This window comes from Ammospiza caudacuta, chromosome 2, assembly GCF_027887145.1.
Source record: "Ammospiza caudacuta isolate bAmmCau1 chromosome 2, bAmmCau1.pri, whole genome shotgun sequence".
In the NCBI taxonomy this organism is placed as follows: domain Eukaryota; kingdom Metazoa; phylum Chordata; class Aves; order Passeriformes; family Passerellidae; genus Ammospiza; species Ammospiza caudacuta.
In genome coordinates this window covers 56,303,599-56,317,784 of record NC_080594.1, presented here as the reverse complement: position 1 = coordinate 56,317,784, position 14,186 = coordinate 56,303,599, and the positions used below count along the sequence as shown (strand labels likewise).

Sequence of the window (14,186 nt, the reverse complement as noted above, 5' to 3'; positions counted from 1 at the left end):
TAAAGTGAGGGACTCTGCATTAAGGTGAAAGTATGCACAAAAGTGAAGACTGCACTAGAGATTTGCAAAAGCTTCCACATTCTGCATATTTAAGCTGTGTGAAGAAATCTTCTGAACTTGCATGACTGTTTTAAAGGGGCAATGTGAGTGTACGTGTGTGAACACATTTGTATTGGTTTTGAAAGTCTAAAATCAACGTGAGACTGAATTTTTTTTCCATTGATTTCCCTGGGTGTGCATGTGGAAACTGTTTAGTTTTACGTGCTGATGTCTGTTGTGATGGGTGCAGAGGCAGCCAAGTTGCACAGGAGGTCCCAGAGAGGTTATGGCATGCTCAATTTAACTCACAAAATCGAGCCTCAGCTCAATCTGGTGAAGCAGCACTACAAGACCAATACTTAAGAGCCGAAACAGAAAAATGTTTATCTTGAGTAAGATTCACTTATTGAAACATAAATGATTCATGTCATCATAAGCCACCAGCTGCCACTTCCCAACCACCAGATGTATGAAGTGATGCTAGGTACTTATTAGCCAGGGAGAGTGAAGACATGAAATTTAAGATAAACTCCATTTTTAATGGAACTTTTTTTAACTACTTGGCAGATATTTTTTCTTTCTTTGACAAAATACAGTAGCTTTATCTCTTCCTTCATGGTCAGAGACATCCTTGACCTGGGGTCAGCTGCAGCAGCAACCAAAGCTGATAGCTCCAAACAGACAACTTCGCTTGCTGTCTGTGGACTGCTGTGAAAGGGCACACCTGGCCAAAGTCACTATCTAGAGAGAAGCTTAAAAGCCTGGCTCCCATCCTGAGCTAACCAAGCAGCTGGATTGGCCTCAGAAGCTCTCAGGAACTTCTCTCGTGATGGATATTTGTTTCAAAAATCATTATTATTAAGGTTCCATTTTGCTACTTTTAGAGGGATTGAAATATCTTAAAGAAAACCATTGCCTTGATAATTACTTTTGCTGTGGAAATGTTAGAGTAAATGATCTTTAAAGCACTTTCCAAGCAAACAGTGAAGCTACTAAAACAGCATAAAAAGAAAGCAGAAAGTAGTGTGGATGTAAAAAAGGCTTTGTATACTATTTAATTTGTCTTAGGTGGCATCATTTCAGCATCTGGCTGAGTGTTGACATCGAGTGCTAAAGTGTCAAGAAAAGGATTCAGAAGGGAGGACAATTTGTTAGTACCCTATTAAAAGCAAAACATTCAAATGTGTTTTTCTATAAGCAGTCTATCTGAAAAAGGCATTTTTCTTGTTTGCAGATTGTCTGCAAACAGCACGGGGATTTCACACATTCATTTTTTGACTGGGGCTGAGCACAACCTTTACAAGCATACTTGAGCTGCAGCTGCTGAGTTCTTAGATAAATGACTGAGTAAACTACGTGCTAGTAAAGGAAGTATTCCATCAAGAAACATTTCCTCTTTAGTGCTACCCAAACAACTTCCATTCTTAAATCTTTGTAAGCTTTTGGTGACTTTATCAAGGTCCACATATATTCTGTCTAACGTAAGGAGAAACTACTTACAAGAGCACAAAGTGGCAAGTCAAGGGGGAATCGCTTCAAACTGAAACAGTAGGTTTAGATATTAGGAAGAAATTCTTTACTGTGAGAGTGGTGAGGAGGAACAGGTTGCTCAGAGAAGCTGTGGATGCCCCATCCCTGGCCGTGTTCAAGGCCAGGCTGGGTGATCTGAGCACCCTGCTCTAGTGGAAGTTGTCCCTGCCCACGACAAAGGGTGTGGAACTAGGTGATCTTTAAGGTCCCTTGCGCGAGGGCGTACGTGCCCCTAAGTCCGGCTAGCTGGGAAGGAGACGGCCGACACCCTCACCGCATCTGAGGCCAGCCCCCCTTGGCGTCGTGGCCTTGGGCTGGGCTGGATCGCGGACTTGGATTACTTGCGCTGGATGAGACGAATAAGGGAGCGACCACTCACTGGGGGTTAACGTCGGTTTATTGAAGGGCGCTGGCAACAGCAGTGGTAACCAACAGGTGGAAAAGACCCCAGCATATAGCCCCGAACTGGGGGAGAGGCAAGGTTTTAAAGGGAAGGGGTGGAGAAGGGAGGGAAGCCCAGCTAACCAATGGGGGAACATAAAGGGAGGTACTTAACACAACTGACACATGAACATATCCAATAAACACAAGGTTAAGGAGGAGCCTCGGGACGCCAGCCAACCACAACCCCCAGAGAGAAGAAAGTTCTCGAAAGCTAGGAGGGGTGGGGGGTGATTGACTGGGCCCAGGGAGGAGGAAAAACTTACTTATAAGGCAGAATATGGGAGGGGAAGTTACATAACTTAAGTGATTGACAACTGAGGGAGAAGGGGTAACCATAGCAACATAACTGTAAGAGGAGTGTGGCGGGAAAACTGGAGGGGGAAGAACCATTTTACAAAGAACAGAGGGGAAACAATACATAAAATATGGGAGCAAAACAAGAAATTTGAAAACACACTGCAACAGTCCCTTCCAGCCCTGTCCACTCTATCATTCCATGATAAGGCACATACCTTTGTTGCCAGAATTAGACATGGTCATGCAAGAACCTTCTGCAGTCAGTAGACATTAGCAGCAGCATCCAGAGAGGGACTCAGACCACCTGGAGCAACTACTTGGTACTCTTTATTATTCAAAAAGTGCAACTGAACTGGTTGTTTGGAATCCCTTCCCAGTTAAAAGGAAGAAAAATGGGAGCTACCAGAGCAGGGTTCATCTGCTGTACTTTACATGTTTACTTTACGAGGAAATACAACACAAGTGACTTTTTTTCTTCCTACTCTCTGAAGTGAGTCTGGGGTACTAGTCCAGTGTGAATCTTGGCATTGTGTGTGTTCAGAGAGGGGGGAAATGGATTTCACTTCTGCACTAGGTGAGCTTTCTGCTGACTTCTTGCAGGTGGCTGAGAAAGCTCCTCTTAGCAGCACATAAGCTGTTTGCTCCTGGGAATTTGAGATTTGTAACTGACACTGGGTATAGGTTTCTCCATCATTGCTCCATGAAATGCACACCTACAGCACATTCGAGGTTTGATTAAACAAAATTATGTGATCCTATAAAGAAAGGAGGATTTGATCATTTATATGTGTCTACATACAGCAAAACTAAAAAATTTCAATTTGGCTTTTTTTCCTCACTTTTTACCCTTCAGAACTTTATGAAATTTTATGCATTTAGTTAAAGACTAATTCTAAGTAACCAAAATAAAAATGTACATGCATTTAAAAATCATATTTTTTAAAAAAGATAAATCCATTGAGAAACTCATATCTGCAACAGAAAAAGTAACCAGCTCCACTGCATTCATTATTTTGTATCAGGCTGTTTGCTGGGCTGCAGTTTTGCCTTATATAGTGTTCTTTCTTTGTTTCACATAACTACTTTAATTCTTTCTGGAGGCATTCCAAGTTTCAACTTCTTTTCCTGCTTTTGCAGCTGATTTCACATGACAGTTTTTCATTGTTACTGTGTCAAGAAAAAGATCTTCAGCTATTTAATTTATCTTGGCTTTGTTTCAAAATAGGTTTAACTTCTTATTAATTAGCTGATTATCTTTTACATTCATTTATGTCTTTCAAATTTCCAAATCCCAGTATGTCCCTTAGCATCACACTTTTTTCTTTTTTTTTTTTTTTTCTGACTACTTTTCCAACACTCTGATTGGTGATGTGAATTCACATTCTCTATAGTACTGTACTCTCTTGTGAATCTGTTAATTAGAATTCCTGCACAACTTCTTGGAAGTAAGAATTGTAGGTTTTATTTTTGAAGGTATATAATTTGTTCTCTACAGTCTGGCTAATTCTGAAACCTTTTCTCCTTCAACTTGGAAAATAGGCTGTACTTAAGGTTAATTGATTAGAGTTTGCCAAGTACTCCAGACTGCAAGTCCAGGATAGTCTTAAAATTAACAGCAAAAAAGGTACAAATATTTAAGATACTAAGTCTTGCAATTAACAGGTTTGCATCCAAGACACTTTCATATTCAGGATATTTTTTCATAAGTGGCAATTATTGGTTATTTTAGATTAAACCATATGTTATTTCCAAGACCTTGATAACTATATGTGATAATTATTTATAAGACATCATGAATAGAAATCCTGGTAAAATTACATTTTGGCAACTGGATCCTGGCACAGCTCCATGGTAGATCAAGTATCTACGTATTTTCTGTTGCCAAATTTTACTTACTCCCAAATTTTTCTTAGTCTTTATTTGCCTATATATTCAAGAGGAGGGGGGAAGCAAGGGGATGCATATCCTGGCCTCAAGGATCACATTTAGAAATCAGGAAAAGACATGGAAGTGCTTTTTAGTAAGCCCATTCATCACTGCAAAAGTACCTTTCCATATTTACTGATATCTTTTGGTTTAGTAAATACTGTCTTATGGTCCATGGGACTGTTTTCTGTAAATCTCCTTTTGATAGTGTCCTTGCTCTCCATAATTTTTGTCCTCTGTCCTCAGGGAACATGATTTTTCTCAATCCTCTTAAGAAAGAGTGGAATGTTTCCAGTCTTTAATTTCTTTATTTGCTTGAAAAATGGCCATCCATGCCTATAGCTGCAAGCTCCATTATTCTGTTATTTCAGTGCTCATCCTGACACTTTCTTGCTGCCAATCCCAGTAAAACAAAGGTGAAAACAAAGTTCTTAATGGCTGGCTACAAACTTGTCTGAGCCAACTTGGACAGTCCTGCTTCACTGAACAACTAAGAGCTCAAATTATTTATGCTCTCTTAAAAAAAAAAATTAAAAAATCTAGAATTAACAAAGTGCTGAAGTGCTGAAGCCACAGCTTCTCCCTCAATAGTGACCTGTCAGGTGTAGACTGATTTGTTTAAAGCAACACCAGTTCTCTGCAGAAAAGCAAGCTGCTGTGATGCTTGTCATCTCTATCAACTAGAAAAGCACTTCAGCTGCTGGGAATTTACTTTGGCACAATCTTAGGAGCAAGAACATGTGCGTATTGATGCTCGCACCTCCACACCCTCAATGGATGTAGACTCCTCTACCTATGTGTATCTATATCTATATATCTATATCTATATCTATATCAATATATCAATATATCAATATATCTATATATCTATATATCTATATATCTATATATCTATATATCTATATGTGTATTCCAATACATCTTTCAGGGAAACAACAGAGCTTTTGTGCCTTTCTGTGTGTGTGAAAATTGACATGCTTTCAACAACTGTTTTAAATCTATCAAGTATTTAGGTAGTGTTGCTTCTCATTTTAGAACTTTGACATTAAAAAAAAAGGGAAATTGCAGTACTGGATTTCTAATCTTTTATATGACAGGCTTCATGAATGCAAACTGCTCCATTTGATGGTTGAATTTAAGCCCCAGTTCTGCAAATCTCTTCAACATTTGCTTACCACTGAAACACAACTAGTCCTGCTGGTGTCAGTGCAGTAATAGCTTCTCAACTCTGCTTTTTATAAAGCTTTCTGTTACTTTTAAAATGAGTGTTTTATATCTATGTGAAGCAGAAGTAATTTTACAAAAACTGCAACCCAATTATGGATAACCAACAATCTTTCTTTAGGATGCAGTAGACTAAAATAGGCCATACATGTGGTAAAATGAGAACACCAAAGCAGAAACAATAACTCTACAATGTTTTCCTCCTTGTGTAATATAGTGATAAAATGCCTGTCATTCTTTCATTTTGACACATGGCTATGCAATGTATGCATTCATTGCAATGGGTACCTTTGAGATGGATTATCTCTGGTCCTTTATCTATCCTTAACTATACTTGCAATGAAAAGTATGGCTAAGTCCTATACCCTCAGACACCTGCCCTGCTGCAGGCTCCTTTTCAGCACAGCAGTTTGAAATTCTGTTCTGCTCAGCATCATCTGAGTACAGATCAAGCTATTCTTTCCAAGGCTTCCCATTGCTCTTGACATGGGCTGGAAATAATGGCCAGGTTTATTGCTGTGTTATTATTGCTCTAAGGTCAAGCTCCCAGCTCTTTCATCCATTCTCCTGCTCTCTCCCGTTCTTTCATTTGCTCATCTTGACCCAACTCACACTTGTGAACTGCATTGCATTTGTTAGATCAAGAGGCTGCCTGCCTGCCGTGCCTCAGAGCATTAAGTAGGGCAGTGGTCCTTTGGGTCCTTTCCCTGGGGAATGGATCATGGGCTGGAGAAATAAATGTTATTCTCTTCAGCCAAGAGTGAATGTGTGTGTTGTATCTGTTGAACACATCTCTGGCACTGATTCAACAGTTCTTTCTTCTTAATATGTACACACATGCTCTCTCCCACTGCTGAGGCACAAAAGTTGAAATCACACCGTATAAAAAGGTCAAACTTACTTCATTCTGTCCTGCTTAGGTTACAGCTTCAGGCAGTGCCACCAGATGAATCTTCAAGCTCTTTTTGAACTAGTATTTTGACATTTTCTCTACCTGGAAACATCATGAGGAGAAAAATTTACTTTCTCAAGCTGCAACTACAATTCTCTAGTTTTTGGAATATTTCACAGTTTAAAAAGACCTATCAGATGAAGTCCATCTCATCACAAGAAATGCTGTAGCATACCCTACTCTGGTATAAACATAATAATTTTCAAAGTGATCCAGTGAGTTTAAATTTCTGGTGTAGGCTTAATTCTGTTTTTGAAATTCCCAGCAGAAGCTCAGGACAGGGTGTGTACACAGCCAAAGCAATAGGTGGCCCAGAGACAGGTCTCTCCACAGACTGCTGAGTGACTGGGCAAGTGTCAGCGTCAGGGACAGGCACTTGACAGCTCTCCAGGGTGTCTGGTGGCCTTCTCTTCAGGAAGTCAGATCTCTGTGCAGTCTTCTGTAGGGAAGGCAAGAATGGTGCTGTCTACAGAGCACAACTAGATGACAAAACAAATAAATTTCTCTGTCTGCTCCAGCACATTAAGGAGAGAGGCTAGTGAGCTCAAGCCAAGGCCACAAGTCCTCAAGTCCTCTTGGTCACATCAGGATCTTTGTTTCACTGGACATTTTAAAAATAAAAATTTGTGAGGGTTATGAAGAATAAAAAATGAAACAAGTATTATGCTTCCTGCTGAGGTGTCAGCCTGAGATCTTCAAAGTGACCAGGAGCATAAGTGTTGCCTCCCACTAATATCTCCTTACAAAGCCTGCCAGACAATATCCTGCAGACAGTGGTGGTGCTGTCTGCCTTGAGGCATGCGAATGCCTTGGACATATTAAGATGAGCAGACATTTTGTGTTTCTTGTGCCTGAGGCAGGATTAGCTGAGTTGATAATTGCCTGAACCTCAAGCCTGGCCCTCAGGGATGCCATTGGGATAGAATACCAGCATGACACCTATTTCTAGATAGAAACTCTGTTAATACCTTCTGTTCTCTGAAGGGAAGGATGGTTTCTGCTGCTTTTGGGAAGGCTGGGAAAGAAGTGTTGCATTGCTGCTTGTGTCTTACTGAGAGCACTCACTGCTCAAAGCAGGGTGATGTCACCCAAGGTGTCAACAACACAGAAAGAACCACAGTGCTAACAAGTCCCAAGCACTCAAAAAAGACAAAGATGATGCAGCCCAAGTGAAAATGGATTTTGAGATGGATTTAAATCCTGAGGAGTAGCAACAGCCATCTCCTTGCTTTTGGAGATCTCTAAAGAGGCTTCCTCCGTGCTGCAGCTGCTGTTTTCCTGATCTCCTCCCCTACTGCAGGCACAGTGCCTCAAAGAGAAGTAATCACTTTATGGTCCACTATGGGATTCCCCAGCACCATTTACTGTTGATGAGTTTGACTGTATAAAGATGCTCAGGCCGTTAAATGGATTGAAAGCCATATTGTGACCCTCATTAGACAGAAGATCAGTGAATTTTTCAGTAATGGGTTGTGACCTCAGGTGGGGGTAGGGAAATTTGTCTATTTTTTTATTTCTGGGCTTTGTGCTTCCATTCCCACAGCAGCCCCCATACAGGTGTTCCCCTGATGCTGCTCTCCTTTGGGGATGGTCAGGGTTGATGCCTGTGTGAGGCGATGTGACCAGGTCCCCCATGCCCTGGGTTAGGATCTCCCAGCAGTTCTCAGCTGCATCCGGCTTCCAATTCCCGCACTGCAGTGGCAAAGCCTGAATTACGCCCTGCGTTCCCTGTTGGAGATGGGCACACAAGTGGGCTGAAGTCTCAGAAAAGTGTTTTTCTGGGCGGGCAGAAGGGGAGGGTGGTGGTGGCAGCGCTTTCCCCCCATCTAACGCTGACCCTTGTCCCTGTGTTTGCCTTGCAGGGACCTGCCACATCGGCTGGGCCTACTACTGCACGGGTGGGGGCGCGGCGGCCGCCATGCTGGTGTGCACCTGGCTCGCCTGCTTCTCGGGCAAGAAGCAGAAGCAATACCCCTACTGAACCGGCCCCGGGCAGGGGCCCTGCCGGGCTCGCCCAGGTCTGCTGGACAACAGCGACGGACAAGGAATTTTCAAGTGCTTTCTCTTGGGAGCAGGACGCGGGCGGCCCCAGGTTGGTGGGGAGGTGCAAAGCCACCCGACTGGGCTGGGCAGGGCAGGGACCGGCTCTCTCACCCGAGCCTGCTCAGGGTCTGCTCCACAAAAATATAAGCAAGGAAAAATCTGCTTTGGCAAACGGTGAAATTCTGCATGCACCAATTACTGGACAGGCTGGTGAGGGGTGGCAGCGCCCGTGTGCTGGGGTTGCGCCTGGCAGCCCCTCAGCGCAGCGCTCCCAAAGCACACACGCACGCACACACAGATGTTGACCATGGCACAAAATAGGTAGAGGGGGAAACTCTTTTTTGGTGTGATTCTTCTTTCTTTTCCTTTTGTTTTCTCTCTTTTTTTTTTTTTTTTTTTTTTTTTTTTTTTTTTTTTTTTTTTTTACTTCTCGCTGGTGGTTTAAGACTTGGTGTTGCAACAGTTTTTAATCTATACATTAAACTTAATAAAAGGACCAATAAGCCACTTTATCGGTATTTTGTATAATCTCTACACATTTTTCTTCCCCAAACATTTATCCACTGCTTATTCAGCCCTATATAACTTTTATTAAGACTCTGTGTTTTCAGCATTATTACCAAATGCAACATAATTACTTGGCATATGTACCCTTACTATAGTACTTTTTATGAAATGCAGTAAATGGACATTTTCATGTCCATTGGAAATTCCACTCGTGGTACTTTAGAGCTCTGTTGGTTATGTACAACTAACAGCAAACTTCTTCCAGACATAGATTTCTGTTGCTGTTATGTTTAGCTCATTGATGTTGTATTGTGCTGTACCATGTTTATTATTTCAATATTCATTTTTGTAAAATGTATATATAATATGTGCTATTTTATGTTTGTATTTGAAAAAAATCTCTGTAAATAAATTTTTCCTTGATCAATACTTGCAATGTATGGTTGTGCCAGTAGATGAAACAGTTCCTATCCCAACTCTCCACTGGAAAACTCAGAAATACTCAGGACTTTTATAACCATGCTGTATCCTTTTACCCCATAAAACACAGACACATTTCGCGTTCAGTTACACTGCCTGAGGATAGAATTCTACTGCCACTGGAGACATTCTGGCATATTCCACATTTTTTTCTGCTCCTGTCAGGTGTTCTGAAGGATTTCAGCAAGACTTTCCCCATTGTGTCTTGGCTGCTGCAGACTCAGAATTTCACACAAAACTGTATATCCCAATTCAGCCAACTGAAATAAGCCTTTTCTTCCTTAATACCAGTAGCTCTGATCAAATACCTACCAGGCAGCATTCTCTGCACAGGACATTGGCACTGTACCTAAAAAACATCTTTTATTTTCTTTATTTAAAGCAATGTGAACTTAATTTATAAGTTCATAACCAATTTATTTAATCATAACTAAAATAATGTTATTCCTTTTCAAATTTGTTTTTCTGATCCCGTTTCCCCAGTATTATATTTCTGTTGAGTATATTTAGGTTACCATCTAGGTTTCAGCTGCAGTTCTGGTGGTTAATAACACTTACAGCTGAACAAATCTGGCATCATGTCAGTGCTTTGTACATTGCACTGGGCAGATTTTCAGAGGAATGTGGAAATAGCAATGTCAGCTTACAGTGATCAATCCTGATATCACTCAATGGAATTTTATTGAGTTTTATTATAAGCTAAGCACTATTTATTTGCTTTATGGTGCTGCGCAGTGAAAACAAAATTGTACCTTAACACTCCCAGATTAGCCCATAATAGCCCCATCTCATCTGATTGCGCTTCTGCTGAGGAGCACACCAGCCATGCTCTGGGGGTTTGGCTCCCTGCATGCTCTTCCCACAGCACCAGCAGAAGCAGGAGCTCTTCCCTCCAGATTCCAGGTTTTAAGGCTCATCCCTTCTTATGAGCCCTCAGGACCATACCCAACCCTCCTGCAGGAGGTCAGCAGCACCCCATATATCTTCACAGTAGGTATCAAATGTACTTGTTAGAGTTGTGGATCGATGCTTTATTAAAATTGAAGGAGATATAAACACAATTTTGACTGTGGCTCCCCTGACTGCAGTCAGATCTTTGGCAGGTGTATCTCAATCAAAAAATTCTGCCTTTGTACACTGTGTTACTGTGGAAACATGCCTTTCCTTCCACTGAAAATGTGCTTGGCTATAAAAAGTTTCTGTGACCTGGCTATAAATATGTGTGTTACTATTCCACATTTGACTCTTGCAAGGTTATATCCTGGACTGTGCATTGTGAAGAGCACTTTGACTTTTTTTAGATTCTTCCTATGCTTGGGTTCAGGCTTGATTTATCATGACAAACTGGAACTATGCAGTTACTTCATGAAGAAAATTAGGATTTTGTTGCAATGCAATACCATTATAGCATGACTGAATTTGTATGCAGTCTCCTTTTTGAAATTTGGGCTTGAATAAAATGTCAATTTTTAATAATCAAGCCAATGACATATGCTGCACCTGCTTTGAAGCTGTTTATCATATAGCCTTCAGCTGCTGTATATGAATAAACCAATCACAGCCTAATTAGGTTTGTCCATATTTGTGCATTTTGGTTCTGATATCCATTTTGCACTAGAATATAAATACCATTTTTTATCATGGTTATTAAGCCTCACAGCTACAAACTCTAATAACTGAACTGGCAAAAGATTGTTTTCGATTTCTCAGTCTGGAGTGTCAATGAAATATTTACAGTATTTACCATGTTTAATTTTCCATTTATTTGTTCTTGAAGATGAAGAGCTTGGCCTTGCATTTGTCTAAACAAAAGAGATAAGCTTGCACACAGTCCTAGGACACTGAATTTTCCCCCTGCCATTGCTGGCAATTGTATTCCATAATCCTGTTCGTAAATTTATCAAGCTGTATTTTAGAACTGTTTAAGCAGTTTTCCCCCAACAAGCACATTTCAAAATTTATTTCAAAATCTCATTCTTTGGGTGATTATACACTTCCTGTGTCCCAGACCACTCAGAGCTGTTAGTCCACTTCCAAAAAATACTCTGGGAGCTGCAAGTTTCCTCTGCCACTCCCTACTAACACAGGAGCTATATATATGTAGAAAAAAAGTCCTGTAATTGCAGACTACTGTTCATTATCAGAAGCTGTTTTAGGACAACAGGATAATTCAAGGTAGGAAACAACCACAGAACATCTGTGGTCTAACCTCCTACCCAAGGCAGGGTCAGTCATATGTTGCCTAGGAGTTTATCTCACCCAATTTTGAAAACCTCATAGGATGGAGATCATCTCTGAGCAGCCTGTGCCACAGCCTGACTGTCCCAAGAGCGAATGACTTTTCCTTATAATTGATCACTTTTTTCAATTAATGAAGACTGTCCCCCATCCTCCCACTGAGAATAATTGAGAAGAGCTCACCTCCATCTCCTGCCACCCCCCTGTGGGTGCTGGGTGGCTCCTCTTGTGTTACTGTGTGCCCCCACAGCCATCCTTTCACCAGGCTCAGTAAGTCCTGGCCTACATCACTGCAGGGCCCTGTTCCTTCACCTGTGCAAGACTTGGCATTTCTCCTGGTTGAATTTCATAAGATTCCTGTTGTGCCATTCCTGCAGAGTGTCTCAGCCCTATGGCTGGCAGCCCTACATCTCAGTATATTGCCAGATCCCCCCAGCTTGGTGTCATCTGAAAACTTGGTGAGAACACACTCTTTCACTGGTAAAGCCATTGGACAGGAGAAGTTCCAGAATAGAAATGTAGATACCCCACTCACTGCAGGCATCCAGGTCCAAACAGGGAACATGACCCTCTGAGCCTCATCATCTAATCAGGCTTTACCTTTCCCATCATATTAGCCCAAATTTGGTGCAAAAAACCTGTAAGCCTGTGTCAAAAGCCTTGTTAGAATCCCTGCAAACATCCACTGCTCTTCCCTCGGTCACAAATCCAGTCAATACACCACAGTGAGTCAGAGGGGCTTGTTTGGAATAAATATAATCTGTCTGGAAAGGCACTTCATACATAAGCTGTAGTGCGGCAAGAGAAGGTGGAAGAACTTGATGCAACTTTATGTTCATTAGTTAAGTCTTTGGGAATGACTGTGGGAGCACATTCCCCCACCCAAATCCCAGAGAGCTGGGGACTTTCCCTATGCATCTTAATGTGCACTGCCAGACTCCAGACTCCAGTCCTGAGCACTAACACAGCATTTCCTGAGAGGAAAAATGCAAATTGTGTCGTTCAAGCATTAAGTCAGTCATGTCTGCATAAATATGAGGCATGTGAAGGCCTGTCTGGAGTTTTAGAGAGCATTAAGCTATTCCTATCAAAAAAGTAATTGCTTTTCAAGACAACAATATTAACAAACAAATTTTTACTATATGCCATAGAGTTAGCTCTCTCCCCAAAACACAAATATATGTCTATGACAAAAATCCCCAGCCCTTAAAAATGTTTTGAAATTATAACTCCTGAGGCAATTTAACCCCTCTATTTCCTTTTTCTTGAGGGAAAATCCAGGAATCAGTTGTAACTGCAATTTATCTGTCATTCACTGAAATAGTCTGTGAAATATATCAAACTGACTGACAAGACAGATAATCTGTACATCAACATAAGCATTAATTTTTCTCTACATACTTAACCTTTCAGAGAGACAATGGTGAAATTAGATATGTCTTTTTTTAGAAGTGACATTTAAGTGTAATCCCTTAAGAAGACAGGATTTTAACTATCTGCTTTTGAGTATTAAGTGTTTTTATTATTATTCTTGAAATAATGATGGATCAGAGAAAAAAAAGAAAATTTTGAAACAGTTTCAAACTCACTTGTCTTAGTGACAGAAGGATGATTATTAGGCTAACATATAAATAGATGGCCTTTTTCATGTTCCTCACCAAGAAACAGAATGTTCATTGAAATTTAAATGGATATTTTAGCTGAATAAAGACAGGCTCTGACTCCTTCTGTGGACAATTTTAAGACCTTTTAGTCTGCTAGAAGTATCTGCTGTGAATGTCAGTATGTTGGGTACATATTCTATGTTATGCCAAGCATATTAAATTAGGTAAATGGAAAATGATCGGAATTCTGAAAGGAACATATGGCACAGCTTCATCATATATATCTACATCACCAGGGCCCAGAGCATTGCTGCCTGATTTCCTGGCTGTCTAAGAGCAAATGAACTATAAGTAACTCTGCTCTGAGCATCTTCCATCACACAGAGACATCTCATGACCCTCAAATAGCTCCTCAGCAGGTGCTGTGGCCCGTACTGACCGTCACCAGATGCACAATCATCTGTAAATGTGCACCAAGGCTGATTGTCTCCCCAGGGCCAATAAATCAGTTTGGCTTGGAGGCAAAGCTAGGGCACAGAAAAGCCCCATCTCACCCGAAGCCTAAGCCAAGGGTGGGTCTGTGTTAGCAGTCAGAAAGCTGCTCTTGCCTTGGGGGTGGGAGGAAAGTTTGCTGTCACCATGGAATGCTCCTGTCTGCAGTGAGACTTGGCAGCCCAAGGAGTGAGTCTGTGAGTCTGTGGCCATTCAGGCAACTTTACAGACATTTTTCTCACAGGACACACATGGAAGCCAGTGCCTGGGTTCCCAAGAGAGCACATTAAGGACAAAGAGTGCTCCCATCTAGCTTGTCCCACCTGTGCACAGCTCCTGCAGCAGCCCTTGTGTGAGACCTCTGCACTAGCACCAACTTCAGGACTGAAGCCAAGGTGGTTTGTGTGCTC

General features: G+C 41.4%; 1 protein-coding gene across 1 annotated transcript in view; it reads left to right on the top strand.

Moving 5' to 3' along the window:
- The window catches only part of LHFPL6 (LHFPL tetraspan subfamily member 6), a 135,974-nt gene extending 127,180 nt beyond the window's left edge, over positions 1-8,794 (top strand). Inside the window, exon 4 of the mRNA XM_058800186.1 lies at positions 8,275-8,794. Within this exon, the coding sequence (XP_058656169.1) occupies positions 8,275-8,393 (119 nt within the window). The 3' untranslated portion in view covers positions 8,394-8,794. The remainder of the gene's footprint in view (positions 1-8,274) is intronic.
- Positions 8,795-14,186: the final 5,392 nt, after the last annotated feature.